General features: G+C 42.8%; 1 protein-coding gene and 1 long non-coding RNA gene across 3 annotated transcripts in view; one reads left to right on the top strand and one right to left on the bottom strand.

Moving 5' to 3' along the window:
* RNF32 (ring finger protein 32) overlaps nt 1-21,867 on the top strand; it is a 35,619-nt gene extending 13,752 nt beyond the window's left edge. Inside the window, exons 4-8 of one of the 2 annotated variants that reach the window (XM_077997819.1) lie at nt 2,719-2,751; nt 3,300-3,424; nt 3,960-4,068; nt 20,259-20,426; nt 21,109-21,867. In XM_077997819.1, coding sequence (XP_077853945.1) covers nt 2,719-2,751; nt 3,300-3,424; nt 3,960-4,068; nt 20,259-20,426; nt 21,109-21,345 — 672 coding nt within the window. In that variant the 3' untranslated portion in view covers nt 21,346-21,867. Of the gene's footprint in view, nt 1-2,718; nt 2,752-3,299; nt 3,425-3,959; nt 4,069-20,258; nt 20,427-20,984 lie in introns of both variants that reach the window. The other variant, XM_077997820.1, reaches the window with a different exon arrangement.
* Nucleotides 12,242-19,209, bottom strand: LOC114677088 (uncharacterized). The gene is made up of 4 exons (XR_003728436.2): nt 17,322-19,209; nt 17,146-17,205; nt 13,637-13,835; nt 12,242-13,420 (listed from the first exon to the last, which is right to left on the bottom strand). It is a non-coding gene; the product is annotated as an uncharacterized LOC114677088 (long non-coding RNA).
* Nucleotides 21,868-24,289: the final 2,422 nt, after the last annotated feature.

A 24,289-nucleotide genomic window follows, 5' to 3' on the forward strand; every position in this document is an offset into this window, starting at 1 on the left:
TTTTCCCAGTTTCATCCTCTTGTGTGAGCCTCACACACTTCCATTTTCTTTTCCATTAATTAAAGTGTGTGAAGAGCTAAACACCCTCATTAAATAGTTTTGTTTGTTTACTGACTGGTATTCTCAAGTACTAACGTTTGTACAAAAGGAATGTTTCTGTTCAACAGGCCCCATGTGGCTGTGCAGACAACTGGGGGCTTCCCAGGAGCAGCTGTGTCCCAGTGCGGGAAGGATGAAAGCAGAGGAACTCTTACGTTGTTTTGTGATTTGAGTCAGAAAAGAAAAGAAAAAAAAAAAACTGTGCTTGAATGTCTCCAAAGAATTTATGAGAAAATCTTTAAGAAAAGTAAAATCTTTTAATGATTTCTATTCATGAAACTTTACCATAGTAAGATTGATGATACTACTCTGGGTTAACAGATAATACACATACACACACACACACACACACACACACACAGAGAGAGAGAGAGAGAATGCATGTAGGGTTTTTTTCTATACATATTTTGTCTGCCTAACTAAAAAAACAGTCTCTTGAAGTTGGGGACACTTAGATTTATCAGAAGTGTGTGTGTGTGTGTGCGCGTGCGCACGTGTGCACGATTGCCCTGTAATGATTTCCCACGGAGTGTGGCATGACGCTTCCTGCATAGCAGGCCCTCAGAGATTTGCTGAGAAAATACAGCAAATACAATTAAAATCAGCCTTGGAGTTCGTAGCCTGGGAACCCAGGCTTATTACAGTCTAGGCAAATGAACTCTGAGTCTTCGCTGAATTTGAGTAAGTTTCATCTGCAGAAAGCTCACAACAGTTACACTTCTCTTCACTAATTTGAATTCATAAGTTACTTAGACATACTTATTCCATTTCTCTATCAGGACCTAATCTTACGTATGTGAAAGTTGGGTATTTTGGACAGATTTTAGCCCTAAAACCACAAATTGTCTAGGATAATTTAGTACTTTAGGTAGCAAAACTGTGAATAAAATCAGAGGGTGTCTTTCTGGCTAAGCAACCTCTTTCTTATACTAAAATATCGAGCCTGGAGTGTCTGTATGAAGAAAGAAAAGTGAAAGTATCTTATGGGCATCAGGGTGTACCCTGCCCAACATTTCTTTCTGTTTTTTATAAATTTCTCCCTAAATTCTATTATTTTTATTTGGTTTTGATATAGAACCTATCCTGTATATTTGGCACTTCTAATGATCGTTTCCGTGTTCAGATTTTTCCTTAGTTATAAACAATAGTTGGCATTTTTACAACATTTAATGATTTCAGAAGGCCTTCAATTAATTTCATATAGTAGGCATTCTGCCCATTTAGCAGATGAGGAAATAAAAAATAATTCAAATGGTTCATAGTAGGCCAGCTTAGAAAGTATGGAGTCCTGCTGGAATCCAGTCCTACCTTCTAGGCCATTTTTAGTATGTTTTCCACCACTTACTCCTTGATTTTTGTTACATCAGAGAATGTTTGCCAATAAGAAATATTTGTGGACATTTAAAAAGATAACACTTTAATATACTGGAGTCTAATGTTGCTCAATATAGATAGAATGTATGTTAAGGAAACACTGAAAAGTATTCTATAAAGGATGAATGAAGTATAGAAAAGATTGCTATTCAACGGTAGTAATAAAAAAGGACCCATATTACTGAGTTTATTCAATTCAGACTTACTCTTGGCAATAAGTTTCAAGAAAAGGTTTTACAACTTTCTGAGTTCTACTTATTTCTGTATTTCTTCCATTTAAGAAGAAAAGCACACATTGAGTGAAGGCAGGTGGGATTCACTTTAAAAACTGTTAAGTTTTCCCCACAGCAGGCACCCTGGGCCGCCTGAGACTGAAACCTCACCCGGGAGGGGCCCAGACTGCAGTCACCCGAGTCAGACTCTTGACAGGAAGGGAAACCCTCCGCCTGCCCCCACTGCTCTGCTCCGTCTCACAAGTTCCCCCACTTTCCTCCCCATTGCTGGAAGCAGCCCCGCCCCAAGGGAAGCCTGGCCTTCGTGTGGCAGCCCGCAGGGCCTGGCGCTGGTGGGCTGGTGGCTCTGTCCCTTCTACTGAGTACCCGCTGCCTTCTTCATTTGGTCTAAGCTTCAGTCTTTTGTCACAGCCCAGAATATCACTGTTTAGTGGGGAATTTGGGTCACAGAAAGGTGAAGTTTTCTTGTGAGCACACTCCCTGCATTAAAAAAAAAAAAAAAAAAAAAAATGACTCCTATGTCTCCATGATGTGTTGCTATTTAAATTTAAGACTGTCAGAATTATATCTCAGTAGGGCTATGATTTCACAAAAACTGGGGGGCATAACTGAGCTGTACAAAGACCTAAATGGTATTTACTTAGCGTTTCCCTGGCCCCACTGGACGGGCCCCCCTCCTCACCCCTCCAGTTTGCAGTCTTTGCCTGCATCTAAGGGAAACACTCATTTTGTCATTGTTTCGCTCTTAAGTATACACTCATTTTGATAATTACATATCAAACTTCATGTGTTTATTTGATATTTCAGATCATTAATTTTTCTTGTTTAGAGTATATACTTGTGCTGTGCTAAACAAACAATAAATAGTATAAACATCAAAGTTATAAATTTGCCTTTTTAATTTTTAAAGAAATAATACAGCTTACCTTCTAAGCATTCAGGAGTTTAACTGTTGCATTCATGCTGCTTCTCTTTTGTAAACTTCAATGTCGTTCTGTTTCCTCATGAACAGGTGCTGCTTTCATGCTCCCATGTGTTCCACAGAGTAAGTCCGCCCCTCACGCCTGTTCAGGTGCCCCACACATCGCTCTTACAGTGCAGAGAAACTATAGTCATTTTCAAGGCTCCTGAGAAGAGCCATTTATTTTATTCATCACCACCATCTATAGTTAAAGAAACATGACTGTAGGCTACAGTACAATTCATCCTATTTTGAAAATCATGAGTTTTGTGACAAAAGAACCACAAATGTTTATGTAACAGATTGTTGTCAGTAATGCGTGTCAGTGACAGCTAAATTCACATGATCGATCTGCATGTGGTCCCATAGACACGCATGACTCACCTTTGTGCTAGTGGATTTCAGAAGTTTTTGATGTCTTTGCATGTATATTCTTGTAAGAAATCGCTTTTGGAACAGGTTTCATGAGGAAGGTGGTAGCACCTGATGAAACTTCCTCACTTGATAACCTAAATTGGGCTAAGTTTCATAGTTACGGGAGAAAAGAACACTGTAATTAGAACACTAACATTGGAAGTAAAGACGTTGTTTATAAGTAATTGTAAAATTTTAAGTGAAATGTTTTTCTTCAGGCATGTCTTCAGGCTTTTGAAAAGTTCACAAACAAGAAAACGTGTCCTCTCTGTAGAAAGAACCAGTATCAAACCCGAGTGATACACGATGGGGCTCGCCTGTTCAGAATAAAGTGTGTGACCAGGTGAGGACGCCAGGCCCATTTGGCGCTAAGCAGACACTTACAGGTCAGGCTGTGACAACTAACTTGTTTTTTTTGTTTTTTTTCTTTTTTTTTTTTTGAGACAGAGTCTCGCTCTGTCGCCCAGGCTGGAGTGTAGTGGTCGGATCTCAGCTCACTGCAAGCTCCGCCTCCCGGGTTTACGCCATTCTCCTGCCTCAGCCTCCCGAGTAGCTGGGACTACAGGCGCCCGCCACCTCCCCCGGCTAGTTTTTTGTTTTTTTTAGTAGAGACGGGGTTTCACTGTGTTAGACAGGATGGTCTCGATCTCCTGACCTTGTGATCCGCCCATCTCGGCCTCCCAAAGTGCTGGGATTACAGGCTTGAGCCACCGTGCCCAGCCTAACTTGTTTTTTAAATAGTGGGATTTTATCTCTCTTCTTGGCCACTATAATTTCCCCAGGGCCTTATATAGCACAGGGCTTATAACAGCTACTAAAGTATAGTAGTTGGTTCAGAGTCATCATAAATTAGTCATTTTCAAATATCTGTGTTTTAGAATCCAAGCCTACTGGAGAGGATACGTTGTCAGAAAGTGGTACAGAAACCTGAGGGAAACAGTACCTCCCACAGACGCCAAGTTAAGAAAAAAATTCTTTGAAAAAAAGGTAGGTAGAGATCATGAATTCTCCAGACATGGTCTCTGTGTGGGTGATTCACTTGGGGTCAGGAAGGCTAACAGAGGTGATAAAACTTTGAGACTTACTTCACTTTGAGGGCCTTTTATAAATGGTTGAGACGCTGCTAAAAATCCTATTTAACTTAAATTGACTTTCCAACCCAGACGGTAAAATACTTTTAGACTTTCTTTTCTAGTTAAATCATAAAATTAGGTTAAATCAGAGCAACTTCTGTTTGGCCATTTTGTGCTAATTGTTTAAATAAACTTACCTCTTCAGACACAAGACTGGAAACCAGCTTAATTTTTCCCATCTCCCGGGCTATACGTAAATGAAGACATCTGCTGCACATCTCATAGTAATGAAAACAGAAGCCACCTGTAAAAGTAAAGCCCCCACATGCTACCATTGTATTGAGTACCTCGTGGGGTCATCACAGTGAGCCTCAGAGCTAACTTCCACGTCTGCCCTTCCTCTTAACCACTACTTATGTTTCAGTTTTACTTTTGGGGGACTTATTTAACAATTCCCATTCCTTGTCCCCATACGAAAAGGACCGTCCTGCCCCATCAGCCCGTGGCTTCAGGCGAACAGCAGCAGCCCCGAGGCTGTCATATGAAAGCCTGAGAAGAGCTGTAGCATTTATAATGGCACAGCACACAGTGGGTGCTGGAAATTCTGTATTTATTATCAGTATTAACTCATTTCCTAGAATATGGAGATGAGTTACTGTGTGTTTGGCCAGTCTGTTCCTTCCTGAGAGCAGTGTCTCTCATCTTCAGAGATCGTTCATCTCGGGTGTTCCTTCTCAATTTGGTAAAGAACTGCCATGCACAATTGCTTCATCCTTCCTTTACATTCTTTCCAGTTTTTTATCTTCACTCGCTGACAGTCAGTCTTGTTCTCTAGGCTACTCTTAGTAATTTCTAATATGTCATAGTAGGTTGTCTCTTAGAAGTGATCTTTTGTCACCTCTTACAAAATTTTAATTATAGATTTGATAGTCATTTTACCTTGTATATATAAATATTTTTCACGTGCACACATCATTTTATAAGAACTCTCGAAGATAAAGGCCCACTGAAAGTGTTGGTGGTCTCAGCCCATTGCACTGGACGAGAACTGGCCCAGGTTGCTGGAAACAAGTGAAGCAACCATTACAATGTGCCTTGTGTTATCTTGTAAAGTAGCCAGTGAAAGTTAAGTTTCAGCGTTCAGTGCTCAGGTGTTCAGATACTGCAGCCTTCAGCTTCATGGAAAAAGGAAACGAAAAATAAAAAGCAAGTGACCAAGAGCAATCAGGGCAGGGAGACCTAATCAAACAGGTTCCTCAGTTTCTAATTCAGTCTCTCCCACAGAGAGATGGAACTTTACAAAGCCGATCCATAGCTCTGTCCCACCGGACGTTGGGTCCGCGGCCCTGTGGCCATCCTACCTCCCCACAAATCCTGTTTTTTTTAATCCCTGGTTCATCCTGTCTGCTGCCCCCTCATCCTGAGTCCTCGTCGCTCTGCACACCCTGCTGTGATCCCCACGTCTGCTCTTCTGAGCACACTCATGCCCACACCACCCCCCGCCAGAATGTCCTGTCTGTTCCTGCTGGTTCCCTCTGCCTTGCTTAAAATGTGCCAGTTTTTCAAAGCCTAGTTGAAGTTTTCTTCCAATTTCTTTGGTCTTCTCTAAACCTCTATTGTGTGTTTAAACAATACCATCTAAGAGAGCAAGAAGAACAGAAGCATGACTGATATTCTAGCTTGTATATTACAAATGCGGTCTTTCCTTTGGGGCTTTTAAGATGATCTCAGAAGATCTCAATTATCTAGGAAGAAACTAAGGAAAACTGAGTTTTTATTTTTTGCGGGGGTGGTAGGGAGGTATGTGTTAAGAACAAACTGTGTAAGTTGTTTTTTATTTTTATACATTTTTATACAGGGTTTTGTTATATTGCCCAGGCTGGCCTGAAATTCCTGGGCTCAGGTGAACCTCCCACCTCAGCCTCCCAGTTAGCTGGGATGACAGGCAAGAGCCACAGGCTAGGGCAGTGGCTTTCAGACTTTTCCTCAGCCACAATAAGAAATACCTTCTAAACAATGTTAACAGAAAAACCAAACTCTGTAATGTATTTTAAAGAAGTTGATTCTGAGCTGATATGGGTGACTGCAGGCCAGGAAACCAACCCACTCTCAAGGAGTCCTGAGAAAGTGCACCCGGGCGCTCGGATTACGGTTTGGTTTTATACTTTTTAAGCGGGGGGGGGGGAGTTACAGGCAAAGACATCAGTCAGTACATGGAAGTTACACATTGGTTTGGCCAGAAAGGCGTGAAACTTGAAGTGGGGGCTTACAGATTCTAGGTGGATTCAGAGATTCTTTATTTGCAGTTGGTTGAAGGAGTAGGGCTCTAAGTGCTGGAGTCAGCAGGAGGGAATTCTAAGTTGAGGATGCTGTGTAGCAAGACTGATGGCATGCGGCGTGACTGTCTCTTGCCGGGTATGGCCTTAGGTCTTGTTTGTAATTTGGTTTCTTACTGCCTCAGACGGTGTGGTCAGCCTTACCACCTCTTTTAACAGGAATAGTGGTCACTTGAGCTTAAACTCCGGCAAGGAGTGGGCATAATGATGGGCGTCTCACCTTTCTTCCCATTGTGGCTGGAAATTCCATTGTTAAGGTTTTCCTAGGGCCTCCTTGGCCAAGAGGGGGTTCGTTCTGTTGCTGGGGCCTTAGGATTTTTTTTTTTTTTCTGAGACGGAGTCTCGCTCAGCCGCCCAGGCTGGAGTGCAGTGGCGCGATCTTCTCTCACTGCAACCATCGTCTCCCGGGTTCAAGCGATTCTCCCGTCTCAACCTCTTGAGTAGCTGGGATTACAGGCACCTGCCACCATGCCCAGCTAATTTTTATATTTTTTAGTAGAGACAGGCTTTCCCCATGTTGGCCAGGCAGGTCTTGAACTCCCAATCTCAGGTGATCTGCCCACCTTGGCCTCCCAAAGTGCTGGGATTACAGGTGTGAGCCACCATGGCCCGGCCAGGATTTTATTTTTAGCTCATAGCAATGACCCACCACATGTATACATTTAACAGAAACATAACTTTCACAAAGCAAAATCTACTGTTACCACAAGCACCACACTGTGGTCATTTTTATTCCATTTCGTTTCCAAAGTGCTGGGCATACTACATTAATGTTATGAGTCAATGATGGGTTGTAGATATCAGCATGTCTGCATTATCAGTAACTGCCACCTTAAACGTAATACAAGTGACTGTGTTATCCCCTGAACTGTAATCTTACCTCATTCAAGTTTCAAGTGTACAGGTGGGGAGTGACAGGAGATGTATACATACACACACACACACACACACACACACATCATAGTGAGTTATACTCATCATTTGTTACATGAATAGGCATCCTATCATGTAACTCTTGCTCAGTTATCCCATTTGGCCATAAACACTTGAAATCTGTAAACTCAAATCTCATGTTAAATAAATGAAGATTGAACTGACTGTCAGACAGTGTATCAGCAGTGGGTAGTAGTTGCCTATATGGGTCCATGCCCTGTGTGCGTATATACCTATATGAGTAGAACTCAAAGGCTGTCCTTTATAATAAAGACCACTTCATCATTTACCAAATGACCTCACAATTTGATGCTTTTTTTCTACCTTTCCAACTGAATAAACTCATTCTGTGAGTGAAGGGAATCCTCTCGGAAATGTTAATCTACAATTTTAGGATGCCCTGCATGTTTACTGGAATCTGAAAGATTATTGAACTAGGTTATTGAATGTCACATTACCCAGGTGTGATGGTTAATTTATGTGTCAACTTGACTGAGCTAAGGGATGCTCAGGTTATCTGGTTAAACATTATTTCTGGGTGTGTCTGTGAGGTATTTCCAGATGAGCGGAGCGTTTGCATCAGTGGACTCAGTAAAGTGAATTGCGTGTGCACACGGGCACGGTCTCACCCTCTTGCGTGGGCTTTCTCTCTCTCTGCCTCTGCCTGACTGCTTGAACTGGGACAGTGGTTTTCTGTAGATACACAGAGAGGGGTACCCATATAAATAGAAATCATTTTAAAATTACAAAATTGCTGGATACAACTTTATGCAATTAGAACTGCAAATATAATTGAAATTACTTCCTGTAAAAATAGCAAACATGGAAAGAAATTTAAAGTATGAAATGACTGAAAAAAATTATATTAGCATCTCAGTTTTTACTGAAAAGATATTTAATAAAATTTAACAGCCATTCTTAGTAACGACAGACATTAGAACTGGAATGAAATTTCCTTGTCACAGTAAAAACTATGTGTCAAATACTAAAAACACCTTGTTTTAGAGAGTAAAATCGTAAAGAAAACTAGGTTCGTTTGTCATCACACTTGAACCAATCCTTGCCAATAATACATGAAAACAAAATATATGTGTGTGCATGTATGTGTACATATGTTATGTATATTATATAAATCCATACATGTATATTACAATTTTATATTATATTTATATTAAAATAAGCTAAACAAGGAATGTACCACTGATAAAAAAAATTTTTTTTTCTGATGGAATAAAAGGCTTGAATAACATGATAGACATTTTACACTGGAATGAGTAAAAATGTCCACTTAGCTTATATAAATTTAATGTAGTTTCTAACTCCCAAAGGAGTAGTATAGGCTGTGCATTTGGGATTTTACAGGTTAACTCTGAAGTTTATCTAAGGAGGTATGAAGAGCTAATAATTTTTTTAAAAGACAGATTGATGAGCTAGAACAGCCTTGTTAGATATCAAAATATATAAATTTGGCAACTAAGATTCTTGGGGAATAATAGACAAACAGTGAAACAGTATTAAGTCACACATCTCAGCATACAGGACATTTTAGTGTAGTAAAGAAGGTATTTCAGACCATTGGAGAAAAAAATTATTTGAGAAAAATCAGTTGGGAAATTGAGTTCATTCATGTGAAGAGGGATTAAAGAACACTGCTTTATACCTTACTGCCAAAAACATTCCACATGGATTACATTCTTAAATACATTTTAATGGATACATGGAATTAATAGAGTCAAATAGCTTCGTGGGTGCCTGCTCTCTGCCTGTGCTTTGTTAGTCAGGGGAGACATGGAGGGAACAGACAAAACACCACGATCCTAACAGAACGTGTGCAGTTCAGAGAGCTGGGAGGGAGCCTGGACCTGATTCAGCTCTGACGCAAACGGTATGTTGCGTGATTGCCACAGTGGCTTTTACAACGTTCTGAAGGCAAGGCTATAGAAAAACATTGCAAGGGCCGGTTGCGGCGGCTCCTCACGCCTGTAATCCCAGCACTTTGGGAGGCTGAGGCAGGCAGATCACCTGAGGTTGGGAGTTTAAGACCAGCCCGACCAACATGGAGAAACCCCTTCTCTACTAGAAATACAGTATTAGCCGGGTGTGGTGGTGCACGCCTGTAATCCCAGCTACTCAGGAGGCTGAGGCAGGAGAATCGCTTGCACCCGGGAGGCAGAGGTTGCGGTGAGCCAAGATCGCACCATTGCATTCCAGCCTGGGCGACAAGAGTGAAACTCCATCAAAAAAAAAAGAAAAACATTGCAGGAACACGCTAGGTGGTAATTTGTCCTGGTTGACAAGGCAAAATGATCATCTTGATTTACATGTTTAGTACAAGTGGAGAATTTCCTCGTATATATTATATATTCATGTTTAGGGGTTGCATCCATTTTATTGTTCTTTTTTAAAGATGTAATCATATGAGTAGAATATTTGACAGCTCAAAACTGGAAGAGCTTAATAATAAATGTGAGACAAATAATACACAGACCCTATCGTAAAGAAATTCATCATCATCCGCAGAACAGTCTTTTTATCTAGAATAATAGTATACTATTATCAAATTTATCCGGTTTAATCTGTGTAACATGTGAAAATGTCATTTTTCCAATGATAGAAACATAATTTTATTATTTTCACCAAGAAACAAACATGTTTCAGTAAAAAAAAAAAAAAAAAAAAAAACTGCTTTCAAGTACCTATAAAAATTTTAACATAAGATTATAAGTAAAATGAGGCTTTTTAAGCTTCTAGAAATCACAGATTAAGATATTTAAAATAAAAATATAACTGTTGGTCTCAGGTTCTCAACTCAGTCTTCATTTTCTCATTATATGTGTTCCTTTATGTTTCCAAAAGTTCTTCAGAACTAAAAATGTGAACTGAATAAAGACCAGCTTCAGGGCTTTTCAGTCTTCTGGACGCTGCTGAACTACTAGAGAAACCTGGGGCTTCAACGGAGTCAGTGCCAGCTTTTTAAACTCACCCCACCAAGTTAGAGGGAAAACAAAACACCACGCTCCATCAGAATCATTTCAGAAAAGAAAGATCATTTGAACACCAGAAAAGAAAAAAATACCTGACCGCACACTAAAGGATATTCCTTTCACACTGCAGACGTTTGGCCTTATAAATGTTTCACTCCCTTGAATTTATTCTTTCTTGGCTGGCAGATAGGTGAAAACTTGTTTGCTATCCTTGGGAACCATTGGTTTCGATCGAAGATAAGTTGCCTTTAGGGAAAGAGAAGTCTAATCAATAGAGAGCAGGACAAGGAGGGATAATAGTTTGATATTTTTAGACATAGCTGATTAGGAAGTGTTTGTTTCCCTTCTATGTTTTAGGATCTCACCAAGAGGGATATGTTTGTAATACTCAGGATGAGATTAGCCCAAGCCTTTCTGTTTTTATAAATTAATCTATTTTGCTTGTCGAACTTTGCTCCTACATTTTTCCTCCTCTACTACAGAGAGAGGTAGTGAAGTGTTTTCTTCAGTTTTCATGCACCTTTTGGGTGTTGACGAGTGAAACACAGGGACCCTCTTTCTGTAAGAGGAACGCTTACATACACTGCAGGTTTCTTTTCACAACTCTAAGATGTCATTGACACATTCCTAACAAAACCCAGCCACAGCAGTGATGTTGTGCTACAATGTAGGTCCTTTCAGCTATGTTGAAGTCTTGTGGTAAGAACTGAAAAGGTCAGATGTTGAGTTTTGTACCCCTAGGTAAGTGTCAGAGAATAAAAATTCACTCAGAAATGCCTTTGTCAGAGAGGGTGTTTGAGTTGTCTGGGGATGATACAGTAGTCCTCGTACACTTACTCATTCAGGTTTTGAGGAACGCAGATCAAAGAGGCCTGGAAAGGTCACTCGAGCTGTTCTGCTAATACCTAGCACCGTGTGTACAGAAAGTCCACAGTGTTGCCCAGAATGCAGCGGCCGGGCCTGACTGCCTTTGATCCTTATCTGGAAACTCTGCTAGCATATGTCATATGATTGAGGTAGGGGCTTTTATTGCTGCAATTAAAACTTCTCAAGTGCATTATATTATCTCCACCCCAGCTAAAAGTCCCGGACATTGTTTAGAAAGTGGGGTGAGTGATTTGTCAGATGCTGGGGCAGCTTTTGGGGCTGCTGGCTCCCACACCCTCCAGCACAAGATTTCTCTGACTTTTTTCATTTACATCTCACCAAACAGCATAATGGTCTTAAAGTTTGCTTAGTCCTTTGACTTCCTTTATCACATAGAGATGGCAAACATTCTGTTGCTAACTTGAAGTGGCTCCAAGCAGCAGGACTGGAAGGATATTAAACCAGTAAAAGCTTATCAACTGATTCATTGATATGCTGTAAATTCCAGGCTTTTCATTTTGCTTTTGAGGGCGGCCATAAGTCAACACATTAGTAAGCAATTTGCTGACATCAAGATGGATCACTTAAAAAGCCTCCTGGGTAGACAGAGTTCACCTGGGTGCTTTTGTTAGTATATTTTTAAAAAATGTTTAGCCAGCTTGTTACTTGTAAATGACCAGTAGTTGTTTTACATATCAATAACTCAAACTCTTAGTTTATCAAGTATCTGAAATGTGAGGCTTAAAAGGAAAAATACATTAAGACATTCATTCTTTGTAAAATTGAAAATGTTCAGGTATTTTGTCTGTTTCTGTAGAATTCATAATGTCAACCATTTGTTTAAAACCTAGAAATCAGTTGTCATTTGTTTTTGACAGTTCTTGCCCTTTCAGTCACCAAGGTCATCTAACGCACATGAAAAGTGAGGGAGTAAATAAAGGAATAAAGAACGTTGCACACAGAAGAATTTGACAATTAAAAATATTTAATAGTAGCTAACCACAGAATATTACTTTGAATTAACTACAGCAGTTAATAAATGTTGACTTTTACAAGTACCACCCTTGCTAACTTTTGAATACTCAAAGCTATGAGAATATTCATCCCAGTTCACTTTTTAAATTTGTCATAAATGCCTATGAAAGGACTTTCAGTATATTTATTAATAAGCTAATGTCAATGTTATGATTATAAGCTAAAGTTGATGTTTTACTGAATTTTGACACTGGAAGTAACTTGAAAATCATTTTAGGTAGGCAGTGTTTTTTCTCAGTTCCCCCAAAAAGGATTTCTGCTGCACTCCTTTGGAATATGTACATTTGAGGCATATATTTGCTCTCATTTCTCATCTGTTGCAAACCTAAAGTCAAAATTTCTTGAATGCTAAGGGCCTTACAAAGATGAATTGGTGCTTCCCTGAATCTAAGGCGCTCATTCAAGGAGATAAGCAATGCACACAGGAAAAAGCTAACACTGGGCAGCTGACGTGTGTGGAATGAAAGGAGCAGCAGTGCCCTGTGAGAGCTCAGAGGAGAGAGGTCACCTCCAGCCCAGGTACCTGGACACATGGATCCCACTGGCCATTCATGTGCAGTCAAGGAAACAGAAATATCTAACAGTGATTTCACTGAACTGAGTCAACAAGTTTGGCCAGACCATAAGATTCACACAGGAAAGGAAGGAACAAGAAGGAAGGAGGGTGGCCCGTGGGGAGTGACCTGGGAGAGCGTTCCCAGAGGACAGAGGCTGTCGAGGGAGGTGGGTGGGGCTGGGCTCCAGTGACTTGCCCTTGTGGGTCTTGCCCCCTGCATTGTCCCTCTGCCTGTGTCCTCACTCCTTCCTTCCCAGGCCCCTGTCCCACTGGCTGCGTTGGCCCAGGGCTGACTTCCCAAGAAGCCCGGCGATTCCTCCCTCCCTCCCTCCCTCCCTCCTCCGTGTCTCCCGAGTGCCACAGCAGCACGCATTCCATCGCATTCCATCGTCAGCGGGGCTTTTCTTGCTACACGGGAGCTCTTTGTTAAAGGAAGCAGTGTTTGTCCTCCAGACCGTCGGGCTAGCACAGTGCCTGTTCCATGGCAGCTCAGCACTTCCCCAACTCTTTTCACCCCAGCCCCTTTAGAAATTGTTGTCATTCACCGTGCGGATCCTGTAAGTGGTAAATTTAAGTTAAAAATATTTACTTTAGATTGATTAAAATGCATATTAATAGTCTTTAACCACCATTACATATAAAGGGAATTGTTTTTCTCATTGAGGAAATGCTTTAATTCCTCTTAAGAAAAAAAAAGTATTGTTAATAAGTGTAAAAATGGTATTTGGTTACGTAGGGTGAGTGGATATTAAAATATAAATTAGACTTAACTGTATTAAAAGTCTGTGTGACCTGCTTTCATGGACCGGCACTTGGAGTTGTGTACTTTGCGAGCCTTCATTGTAAAGGGGGTGCTGACCAGCACCTCTGGGGCCCAGGTGTGAGCACCCAGCCCGCGCGCCTGTCCAGGTGCATGTGGAGGCCTCTCGGGTGGTTCCCGGCTGCTGCGGGGCACCCTTCCTGCAGGGGGCTGCGGAGAGACAGTAAATAAAATACTTTGTTAAAATGTTCAAGAAGTAATAAGTGCCAGGAAGAAAAATACAAAGAGAGGAAGGGGAGAGAGAGTGAAGTGGGGGTGAGATGTTTGAAATAAGGTGGAAATGTCTGAGGAGATGCACCCTGAACCCAAATGGAGGGACCGTGCTGTTCCCTGGAACCTCTGTCCAGGCAGAGGGCAGCGCGGCTTGGCCTCTGGGAGGGGCAGGCTGGCAGAGTGTGAGCCACTGGGCACAGGTGACCCTTTCAGGACCCAGACCCCTGTGAGGCCCTGAGCTGGGCGCTGAGCGGACAGGTCATTTTCAAGAGGGCGACCCGCAGCCACATGAAAACTGGAAACTGCCCTCAGAGCCCCGGGGGTGCGAGGTCAGCAGCTGGGACCCAGACCAAAAAGGGTGAAGAGGGCAGGGCTGGGGACTCCCAGGGAGAAAGGGCCATGACTCGGCCCCTCCAGTACAGGGGCTTCCTGGGAGCCTCCGCAGGGCGTGCCCATGGAGGGGAGGCCCAGAATAACCACATGAGACTCACAGCTGGGCTGTAGCATGTGGGGCTGGGGAGCTGTGTTCCAGGTGACAGGAAGACAGGCAGGCATGGCCTAGTGCCATGAAAATGAAAACACAGATCCCTGTTTAAAAGAGAAAACATGGGGAAAGTGCCATTCACGTACTAAAAGTATAAAGCTCTATGTACTTCCGTGGCCTCTCTCTCCAGTGGTCATGTAGTGTTTTTTATTTGCTATTTAATGTTATTCTAAGAAAAAATTAAATTATAAATTTTATGACTTTCACAGTGCATCTTTACACCAGAATGTCAGTTTTAAGTGCAAATATAAGAGAATTTAATTCATACGTGGAATCACCAAAAAGTACACAGTTGGTATTTCCCACCCCCTAGTGCACACACATTTCCTTCTTTCCGGAAGAGCTGGATGCTAAGCACGGCTGGCTCTACTGTTTTGACTTTGGCTCTTGATACACACACGTTCTAGCCAAGCCCTGCCTTCAGCTCACTAAGGAGTCAGGTCTGCAAGGGTGACCCTGCGTTTCGTATCCCCTGGGAAGACGGGTCCAGGAAACTGACTTGCGTAAGAAAGGATGTGGCGCAGGGTTTCGTGTCACTGTCAGAATTCGAAGAGAAAAAGAGAACACATGGGACAGAGGCAAACAGCTTAAAGCAGCAAAGGCTAAGAATTTCCCAGATCTGAAGATGCAAGCCACAGATTTAAGAAGCCCAAGGAAGCCCCACATGACTTTAAGTGTCTAGTGAGCCTGCAGAACACGCGGCGCTGAGTCATCTTGGAGGTGGCCAGGAACGAGGATAAACGACGGCAAACCCTGCAGCCCTGCAGATTTCCCAGTGGGAACAGCAGAAGGTGGGGTGACATCTCCGTGTTTCGGAAGAGACCTAACCGTCAGCCTAGACTTCCATATGAACCAAATGAAAATTACATTCAAGAAGAGAGGCAAAAGAAAAGCCATCAGACAAAGAGTGTGCCACCAGAATGTCTTCATTAAAGGAAGTTCTAAAGGATGCATTGCATGAGGAAGGAAAATGGCCCCAGACGGGAAATTTGAGATGTCAGTGTTTTGTAAAAATGTGAGTAAATCTAATAGTCATTGATTCCACCAAACGAGAATCAGCATGTCTCAGGTTAAAAGAGAGAGAGAGAGAGAGAGAGCGCTTAGGACAAAAATAACATAAAGCAGGAGAGGAACATTACAAAGTACGCTGAGATCCTTGTATTGGTTCAAGGGATAAAAATTCCAATGTAGACCTTAATAATGTATAAGTATGTACTTCTAGGGCAACAGCTAAAAGAATAGAAGCAGAGTTTTAACCTTCAAAATAGTAAAGAGAATAGAAAATTTTAATTGAAAAGAGCAAAATTTCAAAAAAAAAGGCAGGGCAGATGGAAGGCACAGAGCAGGACAAGTGTGCCGTTTGTGTGTCAGTAACAACACAAAGTGGACTGAGTGCTCCAGCAACCAGATTAGGTACGTGTTACTCAGAGGAGATGCCTGAAAACATAAGAACTGTGTGTGTGTGTGTGTATCACATATTATACGTACTATAATATACACATAAACTCTTCACAGAAGAAAGCTGATATATTGATACCTGACAAAAGAGATTTTAAAGCAAAGGCGTTTATTAGAGAGAATGGTGTAGAACACCACACCGAGCAACTGTAGCACATATTTTCTTTCAAAGTACAAAGATATCATTATAAAAACTGACCATATACTTGTCCCTGATGCAGATTTCATCACAGGTTGAGACGTTTATGTTTTGTAATTTCAGCTTTTGGATTTGGGGGTGCCTGTGCAGGTTTGTTACTGGATGTATTGCAGGACGGCAATGTTTGGGGTACAGATGATCCTGTCACCCAGCTCATGAGCATAGTACCCAAAAGTTGGTTTTTCAGCCCTTGTGTCCCTCCCCAGTCATCCCAGTATCTCATGTTACCATCTTTATGTCCATGTACTTTAAGAAACTTAGGTGGTATAGAGTATGTTCCCTGACCACAGTGCAGCTGAGGCTAGAAATAAATGTTTTTAAAAAACAGAAATCTCTCACATTTGGAAATTAATAAACAGTTCTAAATAACCTATTATAATGGAAATTAGAAAAAATTTCAATTGAATAGCAAAAGTACATAACACTTGTGGAATGGAATATTTCATCAAAACTTGTGGAAAGGATATTTGCGTCTGCCATGCTAGGTTTTCTTCTGTGGAATCAAACACCTGAGTGTGGAATTAGTTTGTGATTCTTATGTATATTAACATACCCTAAGCATTTATTTGCTTTCTTGCCATATTACACCAGTTACTATTAAGACTGGAGCACTGAGTGTGAAGGGCCACTCTCCCTGAGATTTATTTGGTATATATGCAAAATCGACAAGTCTGTTTTTTTCAACAAGCGCCTGCTATGGTCAGTGCACGTACTGAGCTCTTGAGAGGGTTTAAAGGCGGGATGTAATGACAGATGCAAAACCCTTTAAAAACCCTGGATGGTATTATCAGTGTTAAGAACAACACTCCTGGCCCCAGGATCTGACGTTCTAATAAAGGAGATAGGACCTGTAAGCCACAGCGACTGAGGCAGGAGGAGGCATTTAGGTGACATCAGTATTGGACCTCAGAGTCTTTGTCATAAATAGGGCACTTAGGAGTTGCCCAACACAGTTGTTCAGAGCATATGAGCTCTATTTTCATCTAATGCGTTTGAAGGAAAATGTACTTTAAACAGTCCTAATGATGCTGTCTTTGGAAGTTTACCTTGAGCTGCAAGTAACTCATTCATGTAACATCAGGACAGCTGGGATTCCTCCAGGCATCCTGTAGAGAGAGAGGGACACTCGCGTATGATAGAATATATGCACACACAGGTGATACTGTAACATAAATGCATATCAACGTACGTAGGTATGTATATATGGGGCCCACGCACTTACTGTGTTCCTCAAGTGGCTTCTGAAAGCTCACTCACAGCGATGCCCATGCTTGGAGTTGGGAGGTGACACCTCAGGAATGATCAATAATGCTGTGTTAAATAACTTTGCATATTTAAAAAATGTGATCGGTAACTTCTGTGACCCTGGTTCTTCAACCTGAATGGGCCTCAGAATCACCTGGAGGGCTTGGAAAACACAGATTGCAGGGCTTACCCCACCCCCCACCCAGACTACCCTCGGCAGGCCTGGGGCAAAGCCTGAAGCTCTGCTTTTCTCTCAGATTCCCAGGAGCTGAGGCTGCGGGTCTGGGCCCCACTTTGAGAATAAACATCCAGATCATATTGATCATTTCACTCAATTTATCAATCATTCCAAATAGTATTTTTATGTTCAAAACTCATCTCAGAACATGCCGCACAACTTGAAACACTTCGCAAGGTCTGGATAGAATGTGACCCTTTCTCTGAGGTATAATTTTGAAGGAAGAAAAGATCTTGCTTTTCAGGCATATGTGGAAAGTATCTCACACTTAAAAACAATTTACAGAAAACCTGAATTGCAAAGCATCAATTGGAGGTAACTGTATATATTTCCAAGTAATTTTTCCTTTTACAACATATAGAGAACTCTTCTACTTTCAATAATTTATTTAGATATTATTAGATATTTGAAAGGCCAAGGAACAAAGAAAACTAAAATTAAAGCCTTAGGAAACATTACCAATTGAAGACCCTAAATTAAGATACAGCTGCTTGGCAATTATAATTACATTCAGAGTGAAAGAGAATTTGACTCATAAATAGAAAAGCAGCTTCCACCGGGCTTCCAAGTACGGCTAATCCCAAAACACAGGTGCCTGGAAGATCCTCAGCCACCCCCTTCATTCAAACCCCAACCCTTGTGGACCGCCTGCTGTGTTCACAGAATGTTCTTTACTCAAAAGGATCTCTCATCCTTAAAGCCAATACTCATTCTTCTAACATCCCAGGGACAAAGGCAGCTCATAGTCTCCACAGCACTCGACCCCGCGCTGTCTCACGATCTTTTTGCAGAAGGGAGAGAATTGGAAGAGAACTCCATGTCCTCAAAGGCACCTTCCGAAGTCTGGGGACTTAAATACACATGACGTTCTGCCAGGTGACCTTCTGCCAGGTGACCTTCTGCCAGGTTGCTCCACATTAAATAAAAAAAAGAAAAAGAACGTGAGGTCTCCGGTAGACTAGAATATTTGACACCTGGACAGTCATGGACCATCCAAAATGCATTTTCCCCATCACACATCTAAATGTGTGAGATCCCCATGGGCCCTCTTCATTTCATCCTTCTTTGGGCTTCAAGCCCGATTCCATGAAGCAGATGTAACTGCTGAATCAGGGCACTTCTAACTGCTGGACAAAGAACCCTCGAATTTCAGTGACTGAAAGCCGGAGCTTCCGTCTCAGGACAGTTCAGGTGTCCTGACTTGCAGGCAACATGCCGGCCTGTGGGGCTCAGGAACTGTCTCCCTCTGTCCTTCATCTGCCACCCCCTGGGCCTGGAGAACACCCAGAAGAGACACGAGCCACGTCCATCTGGAAGAACTATTTCACGTGGACCCACCTGGGCTTGGGGGAATGGGAGATGTCATCTCTGGGTGAGCCACAGCTCTGCCCTTGAAGGGACAAGCAAGAGGGCAGGCAGCGTGGCTGACAGTCACCATTGGCACAGCCTTTCACACACCTTACTCTCCTTTGCTTTACATTCGTCTTCACGCTTCCTGAAAAGGAGCTACTAGTGTGGCCCTGAATGAGCTACCTCTCCGAGCCTCAGATGACACCGGTGACCGCTCTGCAATGACTCAGACCTTTATAGTGTAGGATGGCTTGAACCTGGGAGGCCGATGGTGAGTAAGCACTGATGGCCCCACGCACTCCATTCTGGGTGACAGAGCAAGATGCTGTCTCCACCAAACCAAACAAAAATACCAGAAAACCAAAATACTGTATTCAATTAATAAACGTTGAAGTGATAATATTTTGGATATGTTGGGTCAAATACAATATTAAAATTAATTTCGCCTTTTAAAAAACTTAATGTGACTGCCAGAAGTTTTAAAATTACATATGTAGCTCACAGTACGTTTCCATGGGACAGAGCTGATCCTGCAAAATTCAAATTTTTCTCTCAACTTTTAATTTCAAATGTGTTCCTGCTAATGGTCAAAGCTCACAACCAAGAAAACAGCAGGGGAGGGAAACAATATACCCTTTTCCCCTACCCTCCTACATTCTTTAGCTGGAGCCCTGTAAATTAGACAAAAAGCTTAACAAAAGAAAATTACACAGATTTACTTAATAAGTCCATTTGATATGGAAGCCTTCCTAAGGCAGTGGAGACCTGCAGAGACAGTGAGGCCTGAGCGCTTTCTATGCGAGGCTGGACTGAGGACGCGGAGGACGTGGAGGCCGTGGGGAAGCGTGCAAGGGGAGTGAGCTGAGGGTGGCGGGTGGGAACCACGGCAGGGCCTGTGTGTGCTCAGCCTACTCCCGGCTCCCTCTGTCTTTGGAGACGAGGGGGCCTCTCACAGGAGGGTCCTGTGACCCACTTCAGGGGTGGGGAGAGGTCAGATGGTCCCTCCTGCAGCTGTCATTTCTCAAATTCCTTTGGGAAGGAATGTTTTTTCCTTAAAATATTCAGTGTGCCAAGGTGCCCTCTTTTGGGGTAGTGTAGTCTGAACCCCATTAGATAGGGGTTCTTGTGGTCATCTGTCCAGATAGATTATCTGGATTTATATTAAGTAAGTTAAGTAAGATAGACGTGTATCTATTTCCCTAAAAAGTGTTCTTTGAAGACAGAGATGAGGAAGGTGACCAAAACAGATGGTCAGGCTCAAGAGCGTCTCCCTGCGACCTGCACCAAGCTCGGGTGTGAGCCTGACCCTCCCTCTGATTTCCCCAGTTCACAGAAATCAGCCACCGAATCCTGTGCTCACACAACACCAACATCGAAGAGCTCTTTGCAGAGATCGATCGGTGCTTGGCCATAAACCGAAGCGTTCTTCAGCAGTTCGAAGAAAAATACGGCCATGAGATGACAGAAGAGGAATGGGAGAAAATCCAAGTACAGGTGGGCTTGGCTGGCGGCCTGGCGACCAGCGGACTCGGCTGCAGCTGGGGAGGCTGTGGGGAGCGGCTGGTGGCGGGAGGTCGAGGACTCACTTTGGGGAGCCTGGGAGTGTCGGGCCCCGGGGTAACCTCTGCCCCATGGTAGGACCTTCGTCGTGGCCTTTAGGGTGACGGCAAAGGACCCTTTGGTTTGAAATTCTGGAAGTTCCTGTTGTATGATGCTGTTTTGTGAACCGTGAAAACACCGAAGGGAACAGATCGCCTTCCCAGGTTTCCTGAAAGTTCCAGCTTGAAAACGACCATGAGATGACTCAAGCCAAGGCGGGGAAAACTTACTTTAAAAACCATAAAATTAGGAAATTTGGGAAAGTTTAGCAGTTAGTCAAGTGTTTTGAAAAACAGTCCTCTTGATTGCTTACTTAAAAGGAAATATTAATGTTCAGCATTTTAGAAAGTATTTTTGTTTCAAAATTGCTTGTCACAGGTGGGTTACTAACCCTTTCCACAGTTCCCAGGAGTCACAGAGTATATATATAAAATCCATGTGATTTTAACACAGAATGAAACTTCCGCATGTTTAGAAGACCCACGTCTCGGGGCACATGATGCTTATTTCAGTTTAAGTCACTTTCTGCTGTGATGAAACTAACCTGTGTGGCCTCCTCCTGTCCCGTGTGCCGCAGGCTCTGCGCCGGGAGACCCACGAGTGCTCCATCTGCCTGGCGCCTCTCTCCCCTGCTGGCGGTCAGCGCGTGGGGGCGGGCCAGCGTTCCCGAGAGACGGCCCTCCTGTCCTGCTCACACGTGTTCCACCATGCGTGTCTGCTCGCACTGGAGGAGTTCTCCGTGGGAGACAGGCCTCCTTTCCATGCCTGTCCTCTCTGCCGCTCCTGCTACCAGAAGAAGATTCTTGAAAGTTAGGTAATTCTGAGGAACAAAGTTTACCATCATTTTGGATGAACTGCATGAGTTCTGGGTTAAGTACTACAATGCAATCTGTTTCCCAGGGAAATAAGCTATTGGTAGTTGTAGGAAATCTAAGTATATTTTAAAAGATGACAGCACATCTAATTTTAGTCTTTTGTCTCTAAAAAGTAAATTTCAAATTTATGAGTTGAATCACTTGAAATATGAATGGCAAAAAATGAGAGCTTGCTTGCTTTTAAAAATGGAGGTTAAGAGACAGCTAGTGTCTGACGGACACTCCTTACAGTAAGTTCCAAATGTAAAACACTCCTTAAGTTCCAAATGTTTTCCACTAAGACTTTGTCTTGAAGCCTTTGCCATTCCTAATATTCCTTTTGTAATAATTGCTGTATTTGTCATAAAATATGAAAATATTCAGTTGTATTCAACATAAAAAAATGCAAAGTTTAATGTCTTAGAGCAATAAAGACTGTTTTAGTTCATACATTAAAAAATGCGAACCTTTTTGGATAAGAATTGTTTTTGTCACTGGTTTACTATTACTGGAAGCTTGGTTATTTACAGTAACCAGTTACAGTCTTATCAGTTAGGTTAACCCTAGCCAAGTAACAGGTAAAGCCCCAAATCTCAGTGGCTCGCTGAAGACACATGATTTCTGAGGTGTCCAACCCATGTCAGCCGTGGGGTGAGGCAGGGTGAGGGTCGGCCACGTGTGACCCTGGCTCCCTTTTGTCTTGTGACACAGTCTCCTTTGCCCCAGAGTCCCCAGTGAATCCTCCCACTGCTGGTGGAGGGGCAGGAGGACATTGTTCCAGGCCACGCTTGGAAGTGGCGCTCATCACTCCAGCCACAGGTAACTACAAGGGGCAAGGAAAGGGCAGGGTGTGGGCCTAAGGGGAAGAAGCCAAGTGGGTGTACACATGGCACACGCTCAGAATAACCCAGCGTCTAAGGAGAGAAGTACCAACATTTCTATTTTTATCTCATTCCTTAGAAAAAATACTCTCATGTGTTTTGTGATGTACACATTACATAGCTACATATGTATCAGTTATGAATAAATATGCATGTATTGTGGTGTGCTCAAACATTTTTTAATGATGTATACCATCAAAAAATTTGGAGACTAATTTGGAGAATGCTTTAAACAATGAGTAAGCACTTTTATTGTAAGAGAGCAGAGGGAAACTGAATCACAGAACCTCAATTTTCTGTAAGCTGACATTTCTCTCCCCATATTGTGACAGGCAAAGCACTGGCATGTGTCAAAGGCCGGGGCAGTCCGATTCTGCTGCCCCAAACTTTGGATCTAGAGGGAGGGACAGTCCCGGAGATACACGGATCATTCAGTGATGGGAAGAGCCCAGGAAAGGCTGTGCCTAGGGCTGTGCCCAACACTTCTTCCGGGGCTTTCTCATGACATCCGTGAGCCATGCCATGAACGCCTTTCCTGCTTATGTTGGCAGAGTCCATTTCTATTCTTTGCAACTAGTGCAGTACTTTACTGACGCAGGAACTAGTGTTAGTTGTAGGCAACAGATACTCAGGAAAATCGGTGGGATGAAAGGCAGGAATGGTCATCTGACTTCACTGAGGATGAGGGTCGTGAAAATCCCATGAGTGCTGAGAGTAGTCCAGGGCAGCCTGTGACAGTTAACAGAAAATCAGGTAATTTTCTTACTGAAAAGTGGCCATGGAATGGCACGCCCATGGAAGGCTTGGGAGACCAAGTTGCAACCACAGAACCATAAAAAGGACCCGAGTGAAGTAGCTGCTTCTCTGGACAATTTGAAGATAATGACACATTGTCAGGTCAAGTCATGAAAATAATGCAAGCTTTTACACAATTACTCCACAGCCTCATCAGGTCTCTTCTATGAAAATTGGGACACTGACCAAGAAAGAGTGGGGCCTTCAGAAACATGAGTTCATGGGAGGACTCGGCGGACAGGGAGAGCCCTGTCTGCTGCCCTCATTGTGGCTTCCCGGTCAGCTACCGCAGTCCCTACGGGATGCGGCCGTTCCTCCCTTATTTTAACAGGTTGTAACCCAGTTGTCTGGAAGTCACCTTGCAAGATGAAGCCACTTCTTGTGCCTTCTCACACATCCCTTTTTGCCTTTAAATCCACTTAATTAGGAGCCTGCCATTCCACGAGCTGGGGGAAATCATTAAACCAGTATCAAGTCCAGAAAGAGAATTCTTAGAGAATTGTGGGACTGGAGGCATTTGATAAGAATAAAGGTTATAATCTAGAATGAGGATACCTGTCATCAATCTTTACCAACCAGGTAATAGAACTGTAAGGCACATGACTGAAAAAGAAACTGAAAACCTAAAACAAAGAAAAAATGAGACTGCGGTTGTACTGGCCTGTATTTCCATCCAGTTCATCTGCCCACTATGAGTGTGACCCCAGGCAAATGTCTGCAGCTTTCTGAGTGGCGTTCCTTATCTGTAAAATACAGGTGTGTATTTTCTGCTTCGCATGGTGGTCCTGGGGGTGACTGTGGGACCACAGAGCACTCGACCCTCCACACCACACCCCAGGCCCCTCTCACCACCCCTGCTTCCAAGTCTTTGATGAGATTCCACAGTAAAGACTAAAAAGAAAAGAAAAAGTAAATCACTCTTCAGACTGAAGGAAAGCTAGGCTAGAGAGGTGGCGAGGAGGAAGTGAGCAGGAGGAGACGGACAACGCTCCACTTGTCACTTAGTTCTCTGATTCTACTGTGAAGTCCACACAGAAAAACAGTGGATGACTTCAAGATGCTGTAAAAGAAAAGCTGCAGAATCACTATAACTAGCTACAGCAGTAACAAATGTGCTTGGTTCTGAAGCGTCAGTGTTTGTAAGCAGCATCGTTCATCCAATAACAGCTTTTCAAAGGGAAAGGAAAGCAAAGGAGAAAATATTAGAACAGCCACAAAACGGTTCTAG

Source organism: Macaca mulatta, chromosome 3, assembly GCF_049350105.2.
Source record: "Macaca mulatta isolate MMU2019108-1 chromosome 3, T2T-MMU8v2.0, whole genome shotgun sequence".
NCBI classification, from domain to species: domain Eukaryota; kingdom Metazoa; phylum Chordata; class Mammalia; order Primates; family Cercopithecidae; genus Macaca; species Macaca mulatta.